General features: G+C 37.6%; 1 protein-coding gene across 26 annotated transcripts in view; it reads right to left on the bottom strand.

Moving 5' to 3' along the window:
- RIMS1 (regulating synaptic membrane exocytosis 1) overlaps positions 1-27141 on the bottom strand; it is a 412050-nt gene that overhangs the window by 40246 nt on the left and 344663 nt on the right. For 16 of the 26 annotated variants that reach the window (XM_036317895.1, XM_036317870.1, XM_036317881.1 and 13 more), the window contains one exon: positions 15971-16206. The exons of the other annotated variants lie outside the window; for them this stretch is intronic. In XM_036317895.1, the coding sequence (XP_036173788.1) occupies positions 15971-16206 (236 nt within the window). The remainder of the gene's footprint in view (positions 1-15970; positions 16207-27141) is intronic. 26 annotated transcript variants of the gene reach the window in all.

Consider the following 27141-nt stretch of genomic DNA (forward strand, 5'->3'; position numbering starts at 1 on the left):
TTCTTATAAGTTTGTAGAGGCATTCCTCAAGATATAAATGACTTCCTTAATGTATTTTCCTATTTTCTCCTCAACAGCCAACTTGTAGCTAGGTGACGTGTGTAGATAACTGCCTGATGCTTTCATTATAACCAGACTGCCTTCTTCCACAGGACCACTATTCTCTTCCCCTGCTGCCTTAATATACACAGTCAGACAAATGGACCAACGGGAGTCTCACACTTCTGTACACAGAGTCTTTAAACCAGCCGTGGGCAAACTACGGCCCGCGGGCCAGATCCGGCCCATTTGAAATGAATAAAACTAAAAAAATAAAAGACCGTACCCTTTTATGTAATGATGTTTACTTTGAATTTATATTAGTTCACACAAACACTCCATCCATGCTTTTGTTCCGGCCCTCCGGTCCAGTTTAAGAACCCATTGTGGCCCTCGAGTCAAAAAGTTTGCCCACCCCTGCTTTAAACTCTATTCTTCCTTCACTTCTCTGTCCATCTCCCTCCCAGCTATCTCTGGGAAATATTTTCTTCTTCTTCTTTAAATATATTTTTATTGATTTCACAGAGGAAGGGGGAGGGAGAGAGAAACAGAAACATCAATGATGAGGGAGAATCATTGATCGGCTGCTTCCCACATGCCACACACTAGGGATCAAGCCGAAATCTGGGCATGTGCCCTGACCAGGAATTGAACCGCGACCTCCTGGTTCATAGGTTGATGCTCAACCTACTGGGCCACACAGGCTGGGCTCCTTTATTCTTTTGATAACCCCCTCCCTCCATGCTCAGAAAGCAGTGACATGGTGCAGAGAAAAAACATAACCGTTCTGAATATAACTTCCTACTTTGCAAGAAGGTAGTATAATTTGAGGCATGCCCCAGTCTTCCTACACTCCCTTCCCCACAGAAAAACCTAGCAGAATGTACTAAACTCACAGATGCTTAGCAAACTCATTTTTATTAAAGCGACAAGTAGTAAAATGTTACTGTGTTTGAGCCTTTGCACACTTTGAGATAGCATTAGCTCAAATAGTTCATCAAATTGTTGGGGTGTCGCTACAGTATCATGGTCCCCAAGTCAGCCAGCTGGCTGACAGTGTATTTCACTGGCCCACTTCAAGGACATGCTCCACTTAAGAGCACAGCTGGTGCAGCCCATTTGCCAGCTCTGCTCTCTTGAGCGTGAACTTGGCAAGTTACTTTAGCTCTCTCTGTTTCCCTCCCCTGACGGGTAAACAGGACTAATAATAACGTAAAGCATATAACTGAAGGAGAAAAGGCAGTGGTATGCTTTAGCTTAGTCTTAGTATGTGAAATTATGCAAATATACATTTTATAGCTTTCTCCCTATAAAGGGAAACGGAATCCAAATTAAATACTGTTCTAGTTATATAAACATCTATAGAAATGACAAAATGCCAAACACTGACAATGGATATTCTGGATATTTTATAGATAATTATACACTTAACAATTAACAGGATTTTAATCCTACCCAGACCATGTAGTATAGTAGCCAATAACTATCTTAGTCTATGCACATGCTGCTCTAACAAAAATAACATAACTTAGGTGCCTTATAAGCAACGAACATTTATTTATCACAGTTCTGGAGGCTGGGAAGTCTAAGATCACAGCACTGAAAGACCTGGTGTCTGGTGAGAGGGCCCACTCCCTTGTAGGCGGCTGTCTTTGGCAGTAATCTCACATGAAGAAAGGGGGTGCTAGCTCTCTGGGGTCTGTTCTATAAGGACACTAATCTTCATGAGGGCTCTACCCTCGTGACCTAATCACCTTCCAAAGGCCTCACATCCCAATACCACCCTATTGGACATTAGGTTTTAACATATGAATTTTAGGGTGAGACAAATATTCAGTCCATAGCACAAAAATTCAAATATTCAAGTGCTCTCTGCCACTCCCTAGCTGTGTGACTTTGAGCAAGCGACTTAACTTCTTTCAGCCTTTGTTTTTCCCTTGTAAATCCAGAGATACAAACCAGACTATGTAATAAACTCTTAGCAACCTCACAGGATTATTGAGAGAATTAAATGTGAAAATGCACATAAGTGTTTTACACAAAGCCAGTCACATACTACAGGCTGATCATGTTTTGGCCATTCTTATTAGCAACTGATAGCCACTTTGATAAGTATCTATGGGATGAATGAAATATTTGGCATCACATAAACATCCCTGCCCATGCTGAGTGGGAATAAAAGCAGCAGCCACTGAAGTTCAGTGGCAAACAATCATTCATTTGAGGCACTACAGACCTAAAGAATTAAAGGTAGAAAAAAAAGAGTAAAGCTTCAAACAAAAATAATGGCTTATTTTTACCTTGGGGAAGTGTGCAGAACGTAACTAAGAATGAACCATCAATGTTAGCATGGTATACTACAAAAGCAGATTCTTTTGAAAATGAAAAGTTTAGGCCATATGTGTGTAAAATTCAAGATATTTATGCTTCTTTCAATTACATTTAATTCTCACGTGGAAAGAAAGAAAAGCTAAGAGCGTATTAACTTCTATAGAAACTTCAAGGATAAAGAGCACATACTTATATGTAACTTTAAAACTCTTTTATTTTTTTCAGGAATCCTTCCTCAATGCATCCCTAACCTTTCCTAATATATCAGGCTCTTGTAGCTTTGAATAAGTTGGCACTGATGAGACGGTAAACATGAAAGGCTTTGTAAATGGTAATGTTCGGTAAAAGTAGGGTAGCCCTTTGGCTGCAGATACACTGCTTACGTAGTAAATGAGCTTGTAAACAACTGGAGGACAAGGAAAATGCTTTCTATTTCTTGTGTCCCACGAAGAACACTCAGTGCCAAAGGGCACAGGCTTTTCTCAGATGCCTTGCAAATGGTTATGCAACAGTGAAAACTATAAAAATATAAAAGCAGAACAAAAGAATACACAACTGGCATTACTTTGAATAACGCCACTAAGCCTTTTACAGAGTAAAAAGATGTTCACCAAATTGTCAAATTGTGCTCTCGGGGCCAGAGAATCTAGGACGAGCTGGCTGAGTTGCAAAAGCTGGCAGGGGTCTTGAGGAGACAGGCTTCTGCCTGCAGCACCAGCCTCAGGAGGAGGTCAACAGATTTCAGCTTTTACAAAGCACTTTAAGGCAGGCGCTCTCACCAAGGGACCCATAAGTCAGACCACATATCCGTTGGAAATTAAAATCAATACTCCAATGGCACGTAGAGCAAATTCAAGCATTTTTCTGGAAAAAAATGCTTGATCATCTTGGTGAATGCATTTAACACATTAAAACATTTGAATTCAGCCTTTGTCCTTCATGTTAACTGCATACAGAATATGGATTGATTGTCAAAATGAACTGCTTAATTTATTAAGGTGGATAGTTTTTCTCTACAAAAATAGAATGTTTGAGTCTTTAAAAGAGACAATAAAGAAAGGGCTTGAGAAGACATAATTATTATTAAGCATTAGAGAAAGTCGAAGACTAAACTAAAAGTAAATTCTCACTTTGAAGGTAAAAGTTTCCTGTTCACATTAGTCTTATCAGTAAGTCTCTGATATGTATATCAATTGGTATTTCTTTGTCAATGATTTGCTGAAGATCGCATAATCTACATGAAATTTTATGTCATCTTTCTTTTATATATATATATATATATATATATATATATATATATATATATATATATTTTATTGATTTTTTTTTTACAGAGAGGAAGGGAGAGGGATAGAGAGTTAGAAACATCGATGAGAGAGAAACATCGATCAGCTGCCTCCTGCACACCCCCTACTGGGGATGTGCCCACAACCAAGGTACATACCCTTGACTGGAATCGAACCTGGGACCTTTCAGTCCGCAGGCTGACACTCTATCCATTGAGCCAAACTGGTTAGGGCTATGTACTCTTTCTTGAAGACATCTTCTCTTTCTTCCTTTCTTTTTAATTTTCATTTTTAAAAACAACTGAATAACTGTTCGGATAAATTTCCCAAGGTAGAAGTTTTAAATAGAAATTGGCATTTTTTGAGCAAGCAGGTTGAATCATCTACATTCAATTCATTATCACTTGAATTTATTTTCCTGTGCATTTTTAATCAATAAACTTTATTCCCTAGACCCTCCCTCTATGTTCAGTTTCTATAATGCAGATAGACAGATCAAAGATTCTTATACTTTCAAATTCAAAGTGATCAAAATGTTAAATTAAGATGTTAATTGATTTGCTTATATTTTCCAATCACCATACTTCTACTTCACTAGATAATAGCAAAGTGTTTCAATGCAACTATATGTTATTACAAATATGAATTTATTTAGTTATTTATTACTACAGTATATGTTTATTACAAATATAAATTTATGTATTTAAAACTTTTTTTCATTTGAAACTTTCCTAAATATAAGATTATTTACTATTTGATGAATTGTCGGAAGTTTTTTTAGTTTTAAATCAATAGCTAATAAAATGTGATATTTCTATTTACAAAAACATCCCAGAGTACTGAGTTTGAATCTGATATGCTAACTGCTAATTCTCCTGTAGTCCAAGAACATAAGTTTATTTAAGCCTCAGTAAAACCGTGAATGTGTGCCACATTCTTTAGTCATAAGAAAAGAATCCTTTACAATGTAAATGAGCTTGTAATAAGTATCACAATGTACTGGCCTGACATCAGAAGTTCTATTTTCAACATAGGAATTCACTAGCTGACTTAGAAAGCAGCTAGTTAGATCCATTTTGCACAGGGATCCTCTATCCCTATCCCCAACAAAATACAGATTTCCAAAAAACCTGGATAGTTTTGTATTTTTTAACCTTTGTATTTCCACAAAGTTAGTAGGCAGACTTTTATTAAATGAAATGATATATGTAAGAGGGTGTTGGAATCTGTAATATCTTTATCATTATCAATGCGAATTTTTATCTTTTAGTAATTTTTCTAATAAAATGTTACTTTACATTTTTTCTGTAATGGTAAAGAAGTTACTACCACAACAATTCATTTAAATAACAATTATCTATTGTTTACAGAAGGAAGGGCTAAAACTTAAAAGCAAAAAGGTGGAATTACCCAGTAAAATGTATCCAGATCGATGTTTATGTGCCTTTGAAGTTATATGTAAGCAAAAAAGGAAAAGGGGAGGTAGAAAAGTAATAAAAAATAACTTATACCTGTTAAAGGTAAAAAAAAAGTGTAGCTTTCCTAAAAATAAAGAAACTCAGAAGAAAAACTGCCTTTTAAATTTACCCACTAAGAACAGCATGTCACAATACTAAATGAAATACCACAATATATTCAATTGATTATCATCCGAGCAAGCACCCTACTCACCCATCCAATAGACTTTCCTCAGGGTTCTTCTGCAGTGAAGGCACTGTGCTGTGCAAGACCAAAAAGTACCTGCTGCTTGATTACTGCTCTTGAGTAACTTTGAAGTTTGTCTTGTGACAAGAACTCAACAGATATTTATGGGCTAGAGAAGTACTTAAACAGCATTGCATGAGAACCAAAAAAGTCTTCCAGGAGTTCAGAGAGTCACTGTTGGCCCTGACAGGAAGCTGGAATTTGGATAGGGCTTAAACAAAGAAAAGAACTTTGACAGGCAAGATGACAGATGAAGGACTTGCCAGGTGGAGGGTTTAGCATCTGTAAAGGTGCAAAGAAGGAAGCTTTAGGTGTCCTGTGAACTCAAGGAAAGTAGGTCTAGCTGGATCAATGCCAGAAATGAAGTTGTGCACATGAGAGATGGTAAATAAACAAGAATTGTTTATTCATGTAAAAAAAGTAGACATTTTTAACCAATACTTTTCTATCATACACATCTTATTGGTTTCACATCTGCATAATACATGTGACCTGGAGCATAAGGTAAATGTCATCCAAATTAAATTCATGCCCATGGACTTTCTGTGACCTTAGCAAGAAGTCTGGGGACACTGGATGGGCAAACTTCAGATAGAAGTGTGAGGAGGACTGAGGGAGTGGCTTGTAAAAAAAGAGACAAAATGCATAAACTCCCATTCATTCAAGAAAATCTTTGTGTGCCTACCCAGTGGTATTGTGCTAAGTGATTACCACTAAAATCACAGACACAGTCCCTAAGATCCCAACTGGGAAAATTAGGTTTGAGGGAAGTGCTTTTACTACTTTATTGAAGCAGCTAGGTCCGGAATCAAGTTGTAGGGCACAGTCCCAGGTCTCAGGTATCTTATCTTTGGGGGGCATAAGCCTTCATTCCGGAGAATCATCGTGTCTAATGAGGCATGATATGGTGCATGGTATGAATGTAAACAGTACAACAAGAAGGGGAAAAATGGAAAGTCATGGTAGTAGCATAATTTAATTCCTGACTCTGAGAAACAGAGAATGTGTTTAGGGAACCATAAGAATGACCATTGAAGGCTCATGTCTCTGCTTTCTGCACTGCAGGCACTATGTACTTGGCCTAGACACAAAGTCATGAAATTTTCCCTTTAAAGGTCTAGACAGTAAATATTTTTGGCTTGTGAACCATAGGGTCTCTGCCTTTGTAGCATGAAAGCAGGACAAATTAATGAGCATGGATGTATTTCAACAAAACTGTATGTATAGACACCAAAACTACATTTTATATAATTTTCATGTGTCACAAAATATTATTCTTATTGTGATTTTTCCAACCATTTGAAGAATCATAGAAATTATCCTTAGCCCATAAAAAAAGGCTTTGAGCCAGAGTTTGCTGGCCCCTGACTTAATATAGAGGATGGGTAACAGGGCAGAGGAAAGGAGAAAACCTGGATCACTCTTCTGCAGATAATTCCTAATTTGGGATGAACATACTTTGAGTCCACAAACACTATTCAAGTGTATGCCCAACATGTTATATATGACCAAGTGCAACTTCCGGAGGCCAGGGCTGATGGTTCACCTGAGCTTCAAAAAGGGACTAGGGAAACCATGAGAACCAAAGCACAATGATTTAGAAGAACTCCAGAGTAAGATCTTAAGAATTTGTATTCTATTAACTAATTTACATCTAATGAGCAGATACAAATATTTGCGGGATTAACCGGCCCACTCAATGCCATTCATGATGTCAGTGATATCTGCTCTTTATCTACTACTCTTTTTTTTGGTTCCTTAGAATATTAAAATTGCTAATTATTATTATTATCACTGAACCCTTTCTATATACCAGGTACATTGCTAATATACTAACATAAATTTTCATTTAATCTTCACATCAGTCTTCTGAGGTAGGTATCGTTTATTTTTCCATTTTAGAGTTGGGAACACTGAGGCTCAAATGGGTCCTTAACTTTTTTTTTTCTTCAGGAGTCTTCTAGATCCTCTTTCCTTATATTCTACACTTCCGTCCAAAGCAAATTCATTCACCCCAGTTGCCATTTATATGCTATTATTGCTTATGGTATTATCAATATTAATAAAACAAATGCATAAATATCAGCTAATTATTCAGTGATTTTTTTTTTCACAGTGGATTTGCAATTAGTGATATTTCAGGAGTTTTACATGTCTTCTTTTTGCTTTTCTGGGTTTAAAAATTTGAAAACTGTATGTAAAATAACAAATCACAGATTTTCAACCAGTGTGCTGCAGGAATTTTTAAAACATGCAATAATTGACTATTTAGTCATGGCCATTGACCTCTTTTCCCTTAGGGTGTCAAATAAAAAAAAAATGACAACACCCAATGCCCTGAATATATAGGTCATATACTACAATTGCATCTTATTGGTCATGTTGCAGAAAAAGAATGCTTCTGGTAGGTTAATTCTTGGAACCAGAAATCCTCATATACAAGTATAGGAGCGCAATTAAAAAAAGTCATTTTGGAGCAAAAAGGTTAGGTAATTTACTATTATCATTATTCTTTTTGTAAATAAATCAAAATAATACCCCCCTTTTTTTGCAGACTGGCAAAACTTATAATTTTTGGTGTGCTGCAGAATTTTAGTAATTAATTTATGTGTGCCATGAGATGAAGAAGGTTGAACATCACTGCAGTAAATCAACAAAAAAATATCTCAATATAAAACCACTCTGAATGAAATGAGAACGCACTGAGATTGGTCATCTGCTGTAAAAATAATCAGAGAAGTTTCTTATTACATTTGAGTGAACCAAAATATTTTATAACACCCATTCTGAAATTGACCTCATGTTAAAAATTATCTTCGCACAGTTAACAATAATTACCGCCACATATAATTATTTCAGTACTTATTGTATTGTGCTTTAAAGGCACATAATTATTGTTAGTGTCCTTTCCTCATCCAAATCCTGAAATACAAATTAATTATAAAAATTAATTCCACTCAGATATTTTTCCTGCCAAAGCAACCTAAAAGTATATCTACATATTAGCCAAACTCAAAATTTATAGGTTAGAACAAGAAAAAGGACAAAAATAGAGCAGCTGGTGTATGTTTGAAAATACTAATCCTTATTAGGGCATCTCTCAGAAGATGAGTTACTATAGCCGCATTGAATCTCTATTAACAGTAGTGAATTCCTAAGCCAGACAGCACCAGTAAATAAAGGAACCCATGCTTACATTCATTTGATGGTTTTGCAGACTTGAGAATCATTTTTGGCACCATGATTTTGTGTCCAGGAAAACAAAGAACATGAAACATTACGTTCCTCAGAATGTTTTCTTGTGCTATTAAATGAATCAAATAAATGAGGCACAGAGAAGGAATTTAAACTTCAGCAAGGTAGTTTTCAGTTTCTGAAACTTCTGGAAGGGCACGGATTTTTTGCTTTGATTTAATCAGCAGAGCCAAGAACACTTTTCCTAGAGTATTCAGAGACCACCCTAGATTTCCAACCTACCGCTTACTTTTGTCAAGGAGAAGAGAAGGCAGAGTTTCTTCACAAAGCAGCACTGGACTCAAAATACAGAGAATGTTTTGGTAAACTGAATTGCTTGTCAGGAGAAAAAAATAAGTCCTAGGGAAAATATAAGACACTCATTTTCCAAGGTAAAGAAAGTACGAGGTCCAAGCTGATTTATTTTATGATTTGCTGTGTCTATATGACTTTTGGGAGGAAAATGAGAATAAAAGATTAGCAGAGGAAATTTAATATCTTGAAAATGTTCTTGGCATGAATATTGTCCAATGTGCATTTTAAAACAATTTCAATGTGCATTGGAATCAGCTTATTCAAGCACTATCCCTTCGGGTGAGTGTTGCAGTATTCTTTGCAGTATTCTTTCCTTGACAGTGGAATAAGGGCAATTTTGTTAGCTTCTCCCTATGATTTTTATCTTGAGAAGTTAGTGATATGCTTTGGAAGTTCATTAACTCTTATTAAGCGAGTGTGAAGTCAAGTAGCCACAAATCTCCCGAAACTTCTTGGAATACTTATATTTTTGCCTATATTATAATCTTCTTGGTGGCTAACGAACTCCATGTAGTTTTGAACTCTATTATGGACTTTCTGAAATGTTTCATTCATGTGACTATAATGAAAGAAGTGTTTAATTTAATTGAGATAAATTGCCAAGGCAAAAAAAAAGTCTTTTAGACCCATATTCTGAGTGAGAATAAGAAAGAGATCTGCTCATTGCCATGAGAAGAGGTAATATCAATAGGTCTGAGAGAGACATAGAGAGCAGGAGACAGCTGTTGGGGATGGGGCATTGAGGGCCTGGGTTGGGGCAGGTAATTGAACAAAAAAGAAAAAAAAAAACAAACCCAAAAAATCATGGACACTGTCAACAGCTTGGTGATTGCCAGGGGATATACTCATTGATTTTAGAGAGAAGATGGGAGAGAGAGAGAGAAAAAACACAGATGTGAAAGAGAAACATTGATTGGTTGCCTCTCATGCGTGCCCCAACTGGGGATGGAACCCGCAACCCAGGCAGGTGCCCCGACTGGAAATTAAATCCACAGCCCTTCGGTGTATGGGACCATGCTCCAACCAACGGAGCCACCGAACCAGGGCTTTTCCCCCTTCTTTTGGTAACATACATAAATGGCATGGGGACTTTATGTTTGGCATTTTGCTTTATATTTTCTCATTTAGTTCTTTGGTTCCTGCTTATTTCAGTTGTGAATGATTTCCTTCCACCAGGTATGATAATACTAATTCTGAAATACCTACTGTGGCTGGTATAGTACTGGAGATAACAGTTATTCAATAATATAGGATAAAATAAATCAAGCAGTAGCCAGTATAAAAGCTGATCATTTACATTTACAGATGTCTTCATTTTTTTGTTGCTAAGCCTCATATGAGGATATTTTTTCCATTGATTCTTAGAGTGGAAGAAGTGGGGGGGGGGCGGAGAGAAAGAAACATTGATGATGGCTGAGTGACACATCGATTGGCTGCATCCTACAAGCACCCCAATGGGGGAGGAGGGGGCGGGATTGAATCTTTGAACCTGCAACCCAGGTTCGTGCCCTCCACTGGGAATTGAACCTGAGACCGTTCGGTGTGCAGGCCAATGTTCTGACCACTGAGCAACGCCAGCCAGGGTTATATACATGTTTTCTTCATAAAAGCTAAAAGTCCTCGTCAGAAATCATAGTCTCACATGAATAGTGCTTATATGGTCTATTCTGAGATGACCTGTCTCTTGTATTGAGAAAGGATATCCAATTAAAATTAAAGAAATCTTTCAAGTGATTTTAGGATTGATGTGCCATATCCCAGGGGAATAAGCACATATTTTCAACATTTAATCAATGTGTTGTTCCCTGTGTCCTGGGAAGTCCTTCCTGGTTTAGTTTTTAATGCTCACCTCTTCAAGGAAGCCTCTCAAGACTGCATGAGAGTGGATCACACTCTTCTTTGGTTCACTCTGTACCACTTTGATGCTTAGATAACTGCCCTTTTTGAACTGAAATATTTCCTTATCATGTGCCTTATTATACTGTGATATCTTTGAGGGCAGGGATAATATCTAATTCAACCTTTTTAGTGCTCCTAGCTCTTAGCCAAGTGCCTGGCATGGTGCCTATGGTGTACTAACAACATAGTTGTGCAGTAATGTTTTTTGAAGCTTATTTTAAACTCCCCCTTTTGGCCCAGTGGTTAAGAGCATGGGCTCTGGAATCAGGAATCCTGGGTTTTAATTCTGGCCCAATCACTTGCAATGGGACCTTGGGCAAGTTACCTAATCCCTCTATGCCTCAGTTTCTTCAACTTCAAAATAGGAATAATAATAATGGTACTTCATACATTTGTTGTGACTAATAATGAAGTGAAATTGTAAGTACACACACATGCATGTATATAACTTAAGAGTGCATGGAGAAAGCTCTTGAAATGTAAACTTATTATTAGTTTTATTCAGTTAGATCCAATTTGTTCATGTATACTTACCATTCTATGATACTTATCATAATTGCCTTACACTTGTAGGTAATTACAAGGGTGTATTTAGGGATGACTCATCACAGATTTGTATACCCTTCTCAATAATGCCCTCATTTACAAGTGAGAAGGAGATTACCACTGTAGGAATATCATATAGTCAGTCTGTGAGTGAGGGACCAAATCCTCACAGTACATTAGGGTGGCCTTTAAACCTGCTTAAGGTACAATCTCCTTCACATTCTAAAGCGTAGCCCTAAGTTTAGCCAGAACTTCATCAATTACAATATATTCCTGGATCAGGAGCTCTTTCTTCATTTCCCCTTTCCTTAACTACTGCACTTTTCAATCTAATTCAGCTACTGTTTACTGAACAGGTGTTTAGCCATGTGCTTATTGCTTGAAGGCATTTGCCAGAGTAGCAGGAGAGTCACTGTTTGGAAACTTGTCTATGTCATTCTCTTAGTTAAAAATTTTTTTGAAAAAGTGTTCCTACTTTCATTATGAATAAAAAGTGTGGTAAAGGTGATTTTAAAATATTCGTATTATTTATAATTGAAATATTCTATAATAATATACATAAAATTAAAGAGCCCAGTAAATTGTGTGTGTGTATGTTTGTGTGTGTACTATGCTCTTCAATTTGTTAATTATACTTTAGTTGGTTTTGAACAAAGTCTCAAATATACTCCTTCAAGCAATCCTGTGGCTATAAAACAAAAGCAGAACAACTATGTCTTTTTTTTTTTAATCTCTTATTCTAAAAAGATGAGAGAGAATCTGTAACCAAGGGTGACAAGGTGGATCCCAAAGAGGCTCACTATACCAGAAGCCCTTAAGTGAAGTTTTTCTTTTGTATTAAACACTAGAGGCCCAGTACACGAAATTTGTGCGGGGGGAGGGAAGGTCCCCTCAGCCCAACCTGCACTCTCTCCAATCCAGGACCCCTTGGGAGGATGTCTGACTGCTGGTTTAGGCCCGATCCCGGGGATTGGGCCTAAACCAGCAGTCTGACATCCCTCTCACAATCCTGGACTGCTGGCTCCTAATTGCCTGCCTGCCTGCCTGTCACCCCTAACTGCCCCCCCTGCTGGCCTGATCACCCCTCACTGCCTCTGCGTGCCAGCCTGACTGCCCCTAGCTGCCCCTCCTTCCGGCCTAGTTGCTCTTAACTTCCCCCCGCTGTCGACCAGGTCACCCCCAACTGCCCCCTCACTGTTGGCCTGGTCGCTCCTAACTGCCCCTCCCTGCCGGTCTGGTTGCCCCCAACAGCCCCCCTGCCAGCCTGGTCACCCCATACAGCCTGCTGTTCAGTCATTTGGTCGTCCCTCACTAACTCCCCTGCCGGCCTGGTCGTAGGCAGCCATCTTGTGAGGGTGTGAGGGTCAATTTGCATATCACCTCTTTATTGTATAGGATAATTAAACATTTAAATTAAACATGATATGTACATTCTATTACATAGAATACATACCTTGTATTAATACAGAGGATGTGGCAAAAGTAGGCTTATAGCTGTGAGTACATGAAATGCAGTTTATCCTTGTATTATTATTTATTGTATTATTTTCCATAAGAACAACTATAAACCTACTTTTGCCCCACCCTGTATGTGTAATGCTGTTTTCCTCCTCTGAGTCTTTGCTCAGTTGACACTATGAGAAAACATGTCTCATCTGTGCTCCTGGAGGGCCTCCTGAAAAGCCTCACCAGTTTGGAATTAATAGTTTTATTTTACAACAAGGGCATTGAAGTCAGCTTGTCTAATGTTTCTTAGAATTGAATAAAAAATGATAGTTTGTTTTTCTGGGATGATGGGCCTGGGGAAGACAGAGTTTAGGAAAAAAAAATAAAAGGAAAGGTTCTAAGGATTTGTAGCCATTAAAACAGTGGTGTTGTTGAAAGGAAGAGCTGAGTATTCAGATGTGTGGGAATGCTGGCATGGTGACAGTGGGGCATCCAAGAGTAGCTTTCTATGGGACATTTCGATGAGGGAATATTTCTTGGGTGAGGAGGAATCTAAAAGTACAGATCTGATGGTCATTTGTAGAAGCTGAAGCAATAGAAAATAAGATTTCTTAGAATGAGAAATTCTGAATGTCACTGAATCTTCAGTGGACAGAGGAAATAGAATCATTGGCAGAGGAAAAAAATCACTTGTAGAAGATAGAAGAGGGGAAAAACCAGGCCATTCACTGAAACAAAGAACAATGATAACAGAGTTTTGCCACCACTTGTAATTTACTTTAGAAGCATCAGAACAGGTTATCAAATAAAAGGGAACATTACGATGTAGGAAAAGAAACATAAAATTTTATTATGTGGAGAGTTCACAGGAGGACATGAATCCAATCCACCCATTATATTAGCAAACTCATCTGTACTAATAAAAGCCTATGTGGTCATTATGCCCTCGCGTCGTGATGCCCTCACACTATAACAATCCATCACCAGGAGGCTGCATGTGCAGCGAGCATTTGTACATGAGTGAATGGGGTTGCGTGCAAGCGGAGCCGTGGAGGCGGGTCCCGGTGGGTCCCGGCGGCTCCAGCTCTGCACAGCAAGGCCGAGGGTTCCCTGGCGAGGGGTCCCCTGGCTCCGGCCTACCTCTTTGGGGCAATCCATCCAGGAGCCCCACATGGGTGGGCGGGGCCTACCTCTTTGGGGAGATAGATTGCAGAGTTCCCACACTGTGAGAGGGCACAGGCCAGCCTGGGGAACCTCCCCCTCCCAGTGCACAGTTTTGTGCACCAGTCCTCTAGTATAATAATAAAAAGGAAAAGAGTCCTAGAAAGATAAAGTCAAAGTTCACTCACTGAGTTACTTTGGAACAGAACTGTTTTGTTATCTTGGCTTTGTAATCTAATGTCCTTTGTGCTCCCGTATATTGCAACCCAGTCTCCTACGGCAGGCAAAGTATTCCAGGTAAATTACTGGCAATAAAACTTTTGGGAAGGTAGGTATTTGCAATTCAACAATGAATGTAGCTGGGATAAGATTTAAATTCATAAAGCAAAAGGGCTGAGTGTTTCCATGGCGATCCTTTGAATTTGTTACTTAAAAGCTGTGCCACAGGTATGGCTCCTATCTAAACATATTGCTGTGTTTTATTCTAAGAAAATATAATGGTACTCGATTAGTAACTGATAGAGGGGGAACTGACTACAGAAGAAGAATAAAAAGAGAACGACTGTGGAAAGTTGGAGGGAGAAGATAAGCCATCTCCTAAACCTTCAGCTTCTCACACAGGAAACATGGTTTCCTAAAATGACCACAGAACATTTCCATTGTATATACGTGATGGAGGATTTGGAAATTTGGTGGTAAAAGGCTCATCCACAGTCCACACTGTAAAGCATCATTACATCAAACCATCTCAACCAAGAAGCATCGCCATAAAAAAGAAAGCAAAACAAGGAAGAATGCATCCTACTCCTAAGGAAGAATCCTGACCCTAAAGAAGATAAATGATTCCCCTTCACAATAAACAGTTAGCTCATCTTAGTGGGCTGACACAGAGGCAGGTCTATCACAGAGATGCTAGCTAATCTAGCTTTGTCTAAAACTGTGGTTTTCAGAAAGACAAAACCTCTGTTTAGATAAGTAGGTGTATTATTAGTTCAATTTTTAAATGGCTCAAACTTTCCTATCTCTAATTTATGTGTGAATCTGTCCAGTAGCATGCATAATTTTCAACAAGTACTTTCCAGGATGCTAAGTCAACCATAAAAAGGAGTTCATGAAAGTTTTTTTCATATAAGTAAACTTTGTGGACAACACTTTTGATGTTAAGGAACAAAAAATGGTACCGATGTTTATAACAGGAGAGACGGGTGCTGAGAATTGAAATCACTTCAATATTTATCTTACCTTTCGTTTTCCATAGTACTGACTGAGCATAGCAATGAATTGTTAGTATGTCTAACCAAATGTTATATAATCTTAGGCAGTTTTTTCTATTTTATAATACAGAAATAACCATCTTCCTGTTTACTTTTTTCCTAAATACCTTGAGGACAGAAAGCTTTTAAGATTTATAAGCAGTAGAAAAACATTTGAAACTCAATTTGTATTAAAACATTATTCTTTGTACAAATCCGCTGACCCATTTTTCTAAAGTAAAGATAACTGCAGGGTTTTCACTTGCATTGAAAATTTAACAATTACAGTTCAATTTTTATGTTCATACAGTGCCATAAAAACTGTATTTCAAGTTGCACAACTGACCTTCTTTTCTATAAAAATATAGATAGGGCCTAAATTATAAGTAATTGTATTGCGGAACATTTTGAAAAGGAAAATCCTGTTGCTTTTCTTGCATATAAATCAATTTGGATCTTAAACACTTCTTTGCATTTCCTTGCATATTTATAAACATGACCTTAACTTTCCTTTAATTTAAAGAAACATATCTGACCACATGACAGGTTGACAATTATACTTGCTTAGACAACTGTATAGAAAAAAAACAAACAAAACACATACATGTAACATATTTTCAGAGACAGAAAAAGAAACTTCCTTTGCAAAGAAGAATCACTATACTCTACGAGCCCATCACAATCCACAGCACGAAGATCCATTCTGGTCTCTCCAGCAAGACCTTGAGATGCTTAAGCTGCATTCGCTTCACTCACCTGTTTGGCTTAGTTGGGATGTGCTTCTACTCCGTCGAGACACTATGGCGACCACCTTGGCGCTCAGGCTGGACCTCCGTTTCTTCCCACCTGCTCCTACGGTCCCCACGGCTGTGTCCGACTGGCTGCCATCATTATGCTCCAGTGTGTACATCTCTCCACTCACACTGGTGCTCTTCGTGATGGCTCTTCCTGAAGTCCCCATCCGTCTGCCTTGCATTTTAGGGGTAAATGAACTATATTTACAAAGTAAAAACATATATGCATCCATAAATTACAGGTCAGCATTATCGAAACTCTAAATCTAATTTATTTTGAAATAATCCAGGCACATTTTCAGGGGCCAAGCCAGTTGAGCAGTAGTCCTACAGGTAGGCATCCTTTAAGATCACATCACTGCCCCCAAATATTTACTAAATGTAGCTTAAAACAGTATAACAGAAGAAGCTATAAACTTTTCAAAAGAGAGTACAAAGAAATGCAACCATAGTATCTATGTTAGATAAGTGCTACTGACCAATTTTGTAAATAGTTGCTATTTATTTTAAGTTAATACTATTTACTATTAACTATTTAAATCAACCCAGCATGTTTTTATACATTGCTGAGGAAAAAAATTTGTTAAAAATGGACACTGAATTTGCCACATGACAAGGTTTAAAAAATGAAAATAGTATCTGTTCTAGTTTTCCTTTGGGATTCCAACGAGCAGAATCTCTTTGCTAGTTGAGGCTTAATGAGTCCAGGAAAGACTGCAAACGAGGCAAAAGATTGCATTTCCCTTTTCCTTCCTCGTCCCCTGATGCTCCATCTCCTCCACACAAACTTCATCTCATTTTTCGATTTTCGCCCCTCAAATCCACATGCTCTAGCTGAGACTTTCCTTTTTGTTGTTCTTTTCTATCAAACTTTAATTGTCTATGTCCCCAGTCTGTACTAGTTTATTTGAATTATATTACTGTACTTTTCTCCCAGATGAATAAATTATGGTTGAGAATTTCAGGAACCATGGAAGGTCAGTGGGAAAAATAAACAAAAAATCCTCTCTACCTGCCAAAGTTAATGTATGCTTCTGAGTTGGAGAGAGGTAGTGCAGCAAAGTGGGGAGCCAAGGATGTTAGGATACTTTGAACCTTACAGATTAATGTTGCATCTGCAGCGCTTATTCATCTAGCCTGGCCTTTTTGGTTCAATAAAGAGGGAGGTGGGTAAGAGATCAACCAAAGGACTTGTATGCATGCATATAAGCATAACCAATGGACATAAGACACTGGGGGATAGGGGAGGCTAGGGGACTGTCAAGGGCCGGGGGGGGGGGAGGACACATATGTAATACCCTTTGTAATACTTTAAGCAATAAAAAAAAACAAAAAACAAAAAAAACCCCCAAAAACGGCAACAACAAAAAAGACCTGGCTTGATATATTTGAAAGGACCCCTCTTAATTTTATGCTATCTCAAAATATTTTCAAACATTGGTTTACACAACCCTTGCCCACCATATCAATTTTTTATTTCCTGACTTGATCAACAAAACAAATCATGATGTAATGTAACATTTTCACAGAGATACAATTTAATAGGTTGAAATAAATACTAATGTGATTAGAAATGATAAAACAAAGTTTTACCTTGGGATCATGTAACATATTTGTGGTCACATATATAATGAGTGTTTAAGTAGAAAGAGAAATTGGTGTGGGCTGAGTTCAGAAAGGTGGAAGGGCAATACTACTGTGAAATGTACAATGTTCTTTAGGTTATAGAGAAGCTTAAAAGTAGAGAAAAATGTCTCCTATAATATTTATATCATGAACATTTATTCAAAACGAGGTAGGAAGATTAAAAAAATTTATATGGATATTTAACCATAGCAGTGAAATGTTCTGCAATGTTGACAAGTAAAAATCCTGAACAACAAAAAAGGGAAATCTCTGTATAGTAAGAGATTACCGTTCTTAGGGGGAGCGGGGAGGGAGTTGAATTAAGAAGTTATATTAAAATGATTTTGTGAATAAACAAGATACATTTTTTTTTCCTCAAAAAATAAAAAACTTTGTTTAAAAGAATTCTTATATGTCTTATATGATCCAAGGACAGTACAGATGCAATCAAATAAATAATTTGTACACAGAAACATAAAAATATTTTGGGCATAAAAATAAAACATAAAAACATTTTAAATAAAATATTTAGTTAAAAATTTTAGAAGGAAATAATGCTTGACAGTGTATTAAAAATGAGGGTGAATCTCTTCGCAGTGATTTGATAAATTATTATAATTTCATATTATTACACTAGAGGCCCCGTGCACGGATTCGTGCACCGGTGGTGTCTGTTGGCCTGGCCTGCGCCCTCTCACAATCTGGGACCCCTCGGGGGATGTTGGACTGCTGGTTTCGGCCCAAACCCCACAGGACAGGCCAAGGGACCCGACTGCATATAAGATCTTTGGTAAATCTCTTCCTTCCCTCCCCCTACCCTCTTTCCCTCTGAGATTCATCAGTCTGTTCCATGTTTCCATGCTTGTGTGTTGAGCAGCGGTTCTCAACTTGTGGGTCACGACCATGAGAAAACACATATAGCATATCAGATGTTTACATTACGATTCATAACAGTAGCAAAATTACAGTTATGAAGTAGCAATGAAAATAATTTTATGGTTGGGGGTCACCACAACATGAGGAACTGTATTAAAGGGTCGCAGCATTAGGAAGGTTGAGAACCAATGGTCGAGTGTCTGCCCCCTGGTGGTCAGTGCATGTCATATTTACTGGTGAAACAGTCACTTAGGCTATATATATATATATATATATATATATATATATATATAGACTAGAGGCCCAGTGCACAAAAATTTGTGCACTCGGGGGGGGGGGAGGGGAATCCTTCAGCCCGGCCTGTGCCCTCTCGCAGCCTGGGACCCCTCAGGGGATGACCACCTGCTGGCTTAGGCCCGCTCCCCAGAGGATTGGGCCTAAGATGGCAATCAGACATCCCTCTGGCAGCCCAGCAGCCCTCGGGGGATGTCCACTTGCCAGCGGGGAGCAGGCCTAAACTGAAGTCGGACATCTTTAGCGCTGCTGAGGAGGCAGGAGAGGCTCCCACCACCACCACTGTACTGGCAGCCATCAGCCTGGCTTGTGGCTGAGCAGAGCTCCTCCCATGTGAGAGTGCCCTGACCACCAGAGGGCAGCTTCTGCATTGAGCGTCTGCCCCCTGGTGGTCAGTGTGTGTCATAGTGACCAGTCATTCCCAGTTGTTCTGCTGTTAGGGTCAGTTTGCATATTACCCTTTTACTATATAGGATAGAGGCCTGGTACATGGGTGGGGGCCGGCTGGTTTGCCCTGAAGGGTGTCCCGGATCAGGGTGGGGGTCCCGCTTGGGTGCCTGGCCAGCCTGGATGAGGGGCTGATGGCTGTTTGCAGCTGGTCGCACCCCCTTCAGGGTGTGGGTCCCCACTGGGGTGCCTGGCCAGTCTGGGTGAGGGGCTGAGGGCCGTTTTCAGGCTGGAGGGTGACTGAAGCTCCCAACCTCTCCTTTTTTACTTTTTTCTTTTTTTATTCTGGGATTTATTTACCTTCTATGGCTGTCACTGGAGCTGAGATCTGGCTTTAGCTCTGAGGCTCGGCTCCAGCTCTGAAACCTCAGCTACTGAAAGCAGGTATCTGGTTTGTTTGGCTTCTATAATTGAAACACTGTTGCAGCTCCAGCTCTGAGGATGATGGCTGGCTAAAAGCAGTTTCTGGGGTTTGTTTAGCTTCTATAATTGCAACATTGTTTCTTAGAGTGCAAGCCCAGAGCCCAGCAGTGGCAGGCAGGGAACCTTGGCTCTCTCTTTCACTGGAGCAAGCAAGCCTCCTGTTCGCTTCAGCTGCCTGGCTGCCGGCCGCCATCTTGGTTGGCAGTTAATTTGCATATCGCCCTGATTAGCCAATGGGAAGGGTAGCGAAGTTATGGTTAATTACCATGTTTGTCTATTATTAGATAGGGTGGTAGTTTCCAAAGGGTACATTTCCATGAACTCTGACTAGTGCCAACTACCAGAATGTCAGTCAACCACATACCCCTCTAAAGAATACCAAGAAGATGCAGAATTCAAGAAGTAACCAAATACTATGGAGAACTTTGCCCATAAGAATGTTCTTTCCTAAGGCACTTTGATCATACCTCTTCAGAGAATTCTTGAGTCTGGATACTGTCACTTCCTCACTATCATTTTCAGTTGTAATATAACACCTCTTTATATGTGCCTACTCCAGTAATAAATTTATAGATCTATTTTGACCTGCCACTCCCATCAGCTTCGAGTCTCCCTTTCCAAGTTTCTCTCCACACCGTTAGGTCCCACCTAGGATTGAGTATCAGTTGCTGCTGTTTTTATTACTGCACCACACTGGACACATCTGCTGAATGGCTCTGGGCAGCCTACACTTGGCTCGGCTTTGGTTCCAATGAAGGCTGGGTGATCTCTCACACTAGTCAGGAATTTTGAGGGAGAGGCTTTCTTGGGTACTTTCTTGAACATATGATAAACAACTGGGTACAAAAACTAATTTACATTCATAAATTTCTCTGCACTACCCATTGTACTGTTAGGGCTTCAAAGAAATAGGTACTATTTCCCACAGGAATACCTCAGAGAGGTGCAGGACTCAGTATTAGTGTTTAAATTTATTCTTCTTTCCAAGGTGGTTGACCAAGCATCAGAGAGGAAGTACAGGGCCTTACTCCTTGGAAAAAGGACAGCCGGGGACATAACTCATTTTCTTTCATTTGTTAGACTGAATTGAAAAATTGATAGAATTGAAGTGCTTCAAGTTAATGGTATAAGTATAATTAGTTGCAAAAGTAAATTTTGTTTGATATAAAACTAATTAATTTAATCATATAAACATTACTTACATTATAATGCTTATTAAGCACTAGCTGTATGTCCAGCAATGTGCCAAATTTTGTAGGAAGTATAATTTGAAAATGTAAACAAGAAAATATAACATGGAATTATAAAATATAAACCAAAAAATAATTACTCTACACATAATAAGAGAGATTTTTGAAAATCTGAAAAATGATCTCAGAGTATGATCAGTCAGGAAGGCAAGAGTTTTATGATCACAGATGATGCCAAATCAGTCAGACTTCACAGAGAAAGACATGATTCCACCTGAACGCCAGAGGGACTATTTCACAAATTCTCTCTGGAGCCTAGAGTTTGTCTTATTTATTTCTTATCAATTTGGCTGATGGGCAACACAGGGAAACTATGCCTACTGTTTCCTTTCTGTACTTCCCTGGGGCACATAACTAAGTTTCAGATGGGGGAAGATTAACTTAAAATTCCTTGGGAAACTGGGCTTCACAGATTTTAACATTTAAACTATTTCCAATGTCAAAATTACCTTTTCTATTTTGTTCTTTAACTATATTACTAGTTTTAAAAAATAGGCAGGTTTGCAGAGTCAAAAACAAAAAACCTATGAGCTTTAAGCGAAGAGAGACCTAGATTTCAGTGACAGCATCATCATATGCTATTTGTGGCTCCAGATGTTTGTAAAATCTCAGCTATCTCACCTGTATAATAAAGAGAAACTCCTACTTGAATTGAAAATCATATTTGTAAAATATATTCAATTATAAAATAAATAGTAACTATTAGCATTATTATTATAGCCCCAGTACCATACTGTCCATTAAATTTTAATTACTTGTGGTATAGTGATAATTCTTCTAGGGTGTCAAAATTATTGTCTATCAATTGTAGGATGTAAAGGCCTTATCTTAAAGGTTTATTTTGTTTTGTTTTGTTGTTTGCTTGTCAACAACCTGTATTGGACATGCCTCCCAGTCACACTGCTCTCATTTGAATAAAAAGGGCCACAGGCATTTGCTCCTGTTCAGCTTGATGTAGTGGTACCCTGTGGCCTTAGCCATAGCTGACTGGACTAAGAACTGGCATCTGAGTGGAAAGCAGCCTCCGAGGGCAGGCTGGCAGCCTACACACTGTCCTGGCATGGGCACTCCGATAACAGGATGCTCTTTATGATCACGAACTACTCCCTTACCCATAGGCCCACCCATTCTTCCTCCTTACAATTCCAACATCCTGCGATCCCAGAATCTCTTTGTCTGTCTTGGCTGGAATCTGCCTTTACCCCTAACATTATTTTTCCTTTCTCCAGCTTCCATTCCTCCTCACAAGAATGGCCCTTTCTCTGCTAGAGCACCTTCCTTCCCAATTTTATGGTCCTGAGCTCCCTTCACCTTCTCTATCACTGCCCCTGATAGCTATTTTCTCAAGTACCTTACATTTCACTGCTGGTCCAAGATCCAATTCTCTTTGCCCTGTCCTGGCATTTGCCCTCTAACTTGAGAGCAATTCTCCAGGGACACAGTTGCTTTTTATATCTACAATATGTTCTTAGGTATTATTTTCATTGTAAACATTACCCTTTAAGTGAGGAAATTTTAAGATGCCAAGAAAATAGTAACATATTATGAACTATTTCCAGCAATGTGGTAGATGATGTTTCTGAAAATCCTTTCCCTCTCAAATGCCTAGAAATGATGGGAAAATTACAAGCAATACATATTGAAATACAAACCTAAGTTCATGAGAAAGGCAAGGGAATAGAAAACAGATTGTTAAATGGGTGATGAATGTCTTGGGAGGTTTTGCAGATGAGAAATTTAGAGCAAGCCCAATGCGGAGTTAGAATTGACACCCCTGTGTGAGCTAAGACTTAAGAACAAAGAAAAACGGGGACCTCAGTCTAAGCCCCAATGGACCCTCACCAGTGACATTTCTAATTCAAATATTTCAGGAAAACAGAGAATGCTTCCAAAATGAATTTCTAAGACACATAATGAGACTAGAAAATATATAAATCAATCTAAATTATTAAAATTTAACATCAAATAATGGGAGAAAGAAAACAATACATAATTAAAACACGAGAAAAAATGTATAACATATGGAGGGATGGTAGCAGAGAATGGAGGTAATCGTTAACTTTACATTTATTATTTTACTAAATATATGTACATTTGAAACACTAAATTAGGCACTAAAATCATAGAAATAGTATAATTTCCAGAATAATAGAGGGGGAAAATGAAATAAAAATGACTAAAAAATAACAATCAAGAAGAGGAAAAATAAACTAATAAAATGGAAAATATACTAGAAATAAATTGAAATATATACTAAATTAAAAATGCAGTGATTAGATAGCCAATTAAATAATAGAGGTTGTCAGGATTAAGAAACAAAAAACCTAAATCCTCCTATACACTGTTTATAAGAGACATTGACTAACACATATGGCCACACAAAGGTTGAAAGTAAAAGGATGTGAACAGTTAGAATGAACATTAAAAAAACACACACACAAAACTTATGTTCTCCTCTAAAACAAACTAGATTTTAAAGCCAAAAAATAATACTAGAGGTCAAAAGATTCACTACACAATAATAAAAGGGTTAAATTACCAGGCTCTTCCATTTTTTGCAAGGAAGAACCTCATCAAGAAAAGGTACTCATTTGTCCCAAAAGCTCTGTAACTGGCCATTATCAAAACTGTCGTGTTACTTATATTCATAGGTTAAGCAGTATTCCGTATATGTTATGAATATGGCATGGTATATGGTATATAAATAAATATGGTATAGTAATTTTACCATAAAGGTAGTCTTTCTAAAAATGTTTTTATCGATTTCAAAGAGAGGAAAGGAGAAGGAGATAGGGTAGAGTCATTGATCAGTTGCCTCCTGCATGCCCCCTACTGGGGATCAAGCCTGCAACCCCAGCATGAACCCTTACATGGAATTGAACCTTGTTTGACCTCCTGGTTCATGGGTCTACACTCAACCACAGAGACACACCAGCTGGGCAAAAGTAGTCTTTTTAAAGAGCACATGGCATACTCTTTCCATCTCTTTAGCTTTAAACTAGTCACAGGAAATAATAGTGGTGATGACTCAATCTTGGACTACTTAAACTAATAAGATGCTATGAAAAAAAGCCAGTAGAAAATCACTAAAATATATTTTATTTCTTAGATAGTCAATATCCACTATCTCTCACTGTATTCTGGTTCATTCTCTTTCCTATCATCAAATTTTCATGTTATTTTCCTCTTTCTTTTTAGTACCCTTATAGATCTCAATAGATTTTGTTTTCCCATAGTACAACAGACAAGTATACAAAATTAAGTGTGGATAGCTCTAAGAAAAGTTCCCACTTTATCACTTATTCAAAGATTATTTTAAATGTCTTGCTGAATTGAAGACACTATTGTGAAATAAGTGGCATTTGAAATTTTCTGTACTATTTCAAAAATATAATTGCCATATCAAGGTTAACTTTTCAGAAGATGTTAACTTATGCATTTATTCTCTATCACAATTTAAATTATTAAATAATTTTACTTATAATGTTTTTAAATCCCCAGATAAATATAAACATATATTCTTCAGCATATGCTTACTAATGATGCCTACTGACATCAAATGCAAACTTCTAGTAAATTTATGACTGCAAGATTACTAGTTGTATAGAAGTTAACTTTTTTTACGAATGTTTTCACATATAGGATTTTTATGGTTTCATGACTTACATTGAAGTCTTTTATCCATTTTGAGTTTATTGTTGTGTATGTTGTAAGTTGGTGGTCTAATGTCACTCTTTTGCATGTACCTGCCCAATGTTCCCAACACCATTTATTAAAGAGACGGTCTTTGCTCCATTGTATACTCTTGCCTCCAATGTCAAATATTAATGGAGCATAATGGTTTGGGTGGATTTCTGGGGTCTCTATTCTGTTCCACTGGCATGTTTTTGTGCCAGAACCGGGCTGTTTTGATTACAGTGGCTTTGTAGTATAACTTGTTCTCTAGTGTTGTGATCCCTCCAACTTTGATCCTCTTTCTCAAGATTGCTGCAGCTATTTGGGGTGTTTTTTGTTCCATATAAATATTTGGAGTGTTTGTGCTAGATCTGTGATTTATGCTGTTGGAATTTTAATTGGGATTGCACTAACTCTATAGATTGCTTCAGGTAGCATGGACATTTTAATGATGTTAATTCTATCAAATCATGAACATGTTATATTCTTCCACTTGTTCATATCTTTTTCTATCTCTTTTTTTCATTGTCCTGTAGTTTTCTGCTTGTAAGTCTTTTACTTCCTTGGTTAAGTTTATTCCTAAGTATGTTAACTTATTGGTTAAGTATATTCCTAAGTATCTTTATTTTGGAGGGAGGAAAGTAGGAAGAGATTAACCAAATAACTTATATGCTTATATGCATTACCACGGACACAAACAATAATGCGGTGAAGGGGTGGGAACAGAGTGGAGGGGATCAATGGAGGAAAAAAGGGGACATCTGTAATACTCTTAATGATAGATAAATTTTAAAAATGCTTTCATATCTTTCAAACTAAGAATGTAGAAAACAAAGATAATTGCTTTTGAAGATATTCTTTCAAAGGGGGATGATAAAAAAAAAAACAACACACAAAACTATTGGCACCAAACTTCCTCTTCAAGTTTGTTTATTAAAATCCACCTAGCTATAGAAAGCCAACCTTATAGATCCTGGAGAACATATATTACAAATGTGAATGCTGTGGTGAAATTGTTGTGTGTTTTTTTGTGTTTTTCTTTTAAATACATTTTATTGATTTCAGAGAGGAAGGGAGAGGGAGAGAGATAGAAACATCAATGATGAGAGAAAAATCATTGATTGGCTGCCTCCTGCATGCCCCCCACTGGAGATCGAGCCTGCAACCCAGGCATGTGCCCTTGACTGGAATTGAACCTGGAACCCTTTGGTCCCCAGGCCAATGCTCTATCCACTGAGCAAATCTGGCCAGGGTGAAATTGTATTTTGACAAGCTTCTAAAATTGTGTCCCATCTGAGAGAAATTATAGGTTTAAGCTTACAACTTGCTTTTAAAACTTGATTTTGTATAAAACATCTGAAATAAGTTTGCCTAGAAAGAAATCAGTGTATGATAAAGATGAAAAAAAATGTTTTCAGAACTACCCCATGAAAATTCAGCTACTTCTTGGATGAACATCATCTTTAGATATAAAAAAGTAAACATAGAGAATTCAGAAACTCAATATATTCTTTCTGGATTCTATTATATGCATATTTTTATTATAAATTATGGCATATCTTCTTATATACTGTGCATATTTTGTAGTTTGATGGGAAAATATCCTTTGAGGAATATTTTAGCCAAAACTAAATTAAAATTGTAAGGCATATGTAACAGAAAACTGAAAAAGAACCTCAAATCTTTATTGGTATTTATTATTTTGAAGTATCATGTTGATTTTATATTGTAAGAATCATCCTAGCAATTAAGTTTTAAATAGTTTTTAGTCCATGACTATTTTTTAGAATAACTTAATTCATTATATCTACAAAAGGTTATTTACCTTAATACAAACATTATGGTGTATTTTTTCTACTATAGTTTCCTTGTATATATAAACTTTGAAAACACGAGATATGCTTTAGACTATTTGGAATGAACTACTTAGAATACATGTAGAGGGTGGGATGTCCTTTTTCAACTCACACAGAACCTATGGTGTAGTTAGTGGTATCCCTCAGTGGACAAGATATTTGTTGCATAATCATCTCAAACACAAAAGACTTAGGATATGACCCAAGAATCCCTAATATTCTTTAAAAATGATATTTTAGAGATTGATCATCCAAATATATTTATATTTTCCAATCTATACACATCTTATAAGTGCTTAATTTTATTTGTACCCAAACTGGCCTTGTGAAGCTAACTTCATAGTCTCATATGTTTTAGGAAGAAGGATGATGATTATCTAAAACAAATTTTCTGAAATTGCACTCAAGAATATTATATAACTGTCCTCATGAAAAAAGCATTCAAGAATGAAATAACTTTGGTATATATTAGAATAAACAAAGATAAACCTCAAAAAAATAATGTGTACTGTGATTCTTAATAGGAAAATGCAGTAAGCAGTGTTTGGAAAATATGATATACGTTATACAGGTCTATACATTACACAGAGGGTTGTGCACTACTCATTTCAGATGTGCTTATCTCGACACTTTCTCAGTTCATAATATATGTGGATAGCAGAAATCAAAACCATATATGGTATTGT

The sequence above is a fragment of the Myotis myotis genome, unplaced genomic scaffold (genome assembly GCF_014108235.1).
Source record: "Myotis myotis isolate mMyoMyo1 unplaced genomic scaffold, mMyoMyo1.p scaffold_m19_p_7, whole genome shotgun sequence".
Taxonomy (NCBI): Eukaryota; Metazoa; Chordata; class Mammalia; order Chiroptera; family Vespertilionidae; genus Myotis; species Myotis myotis.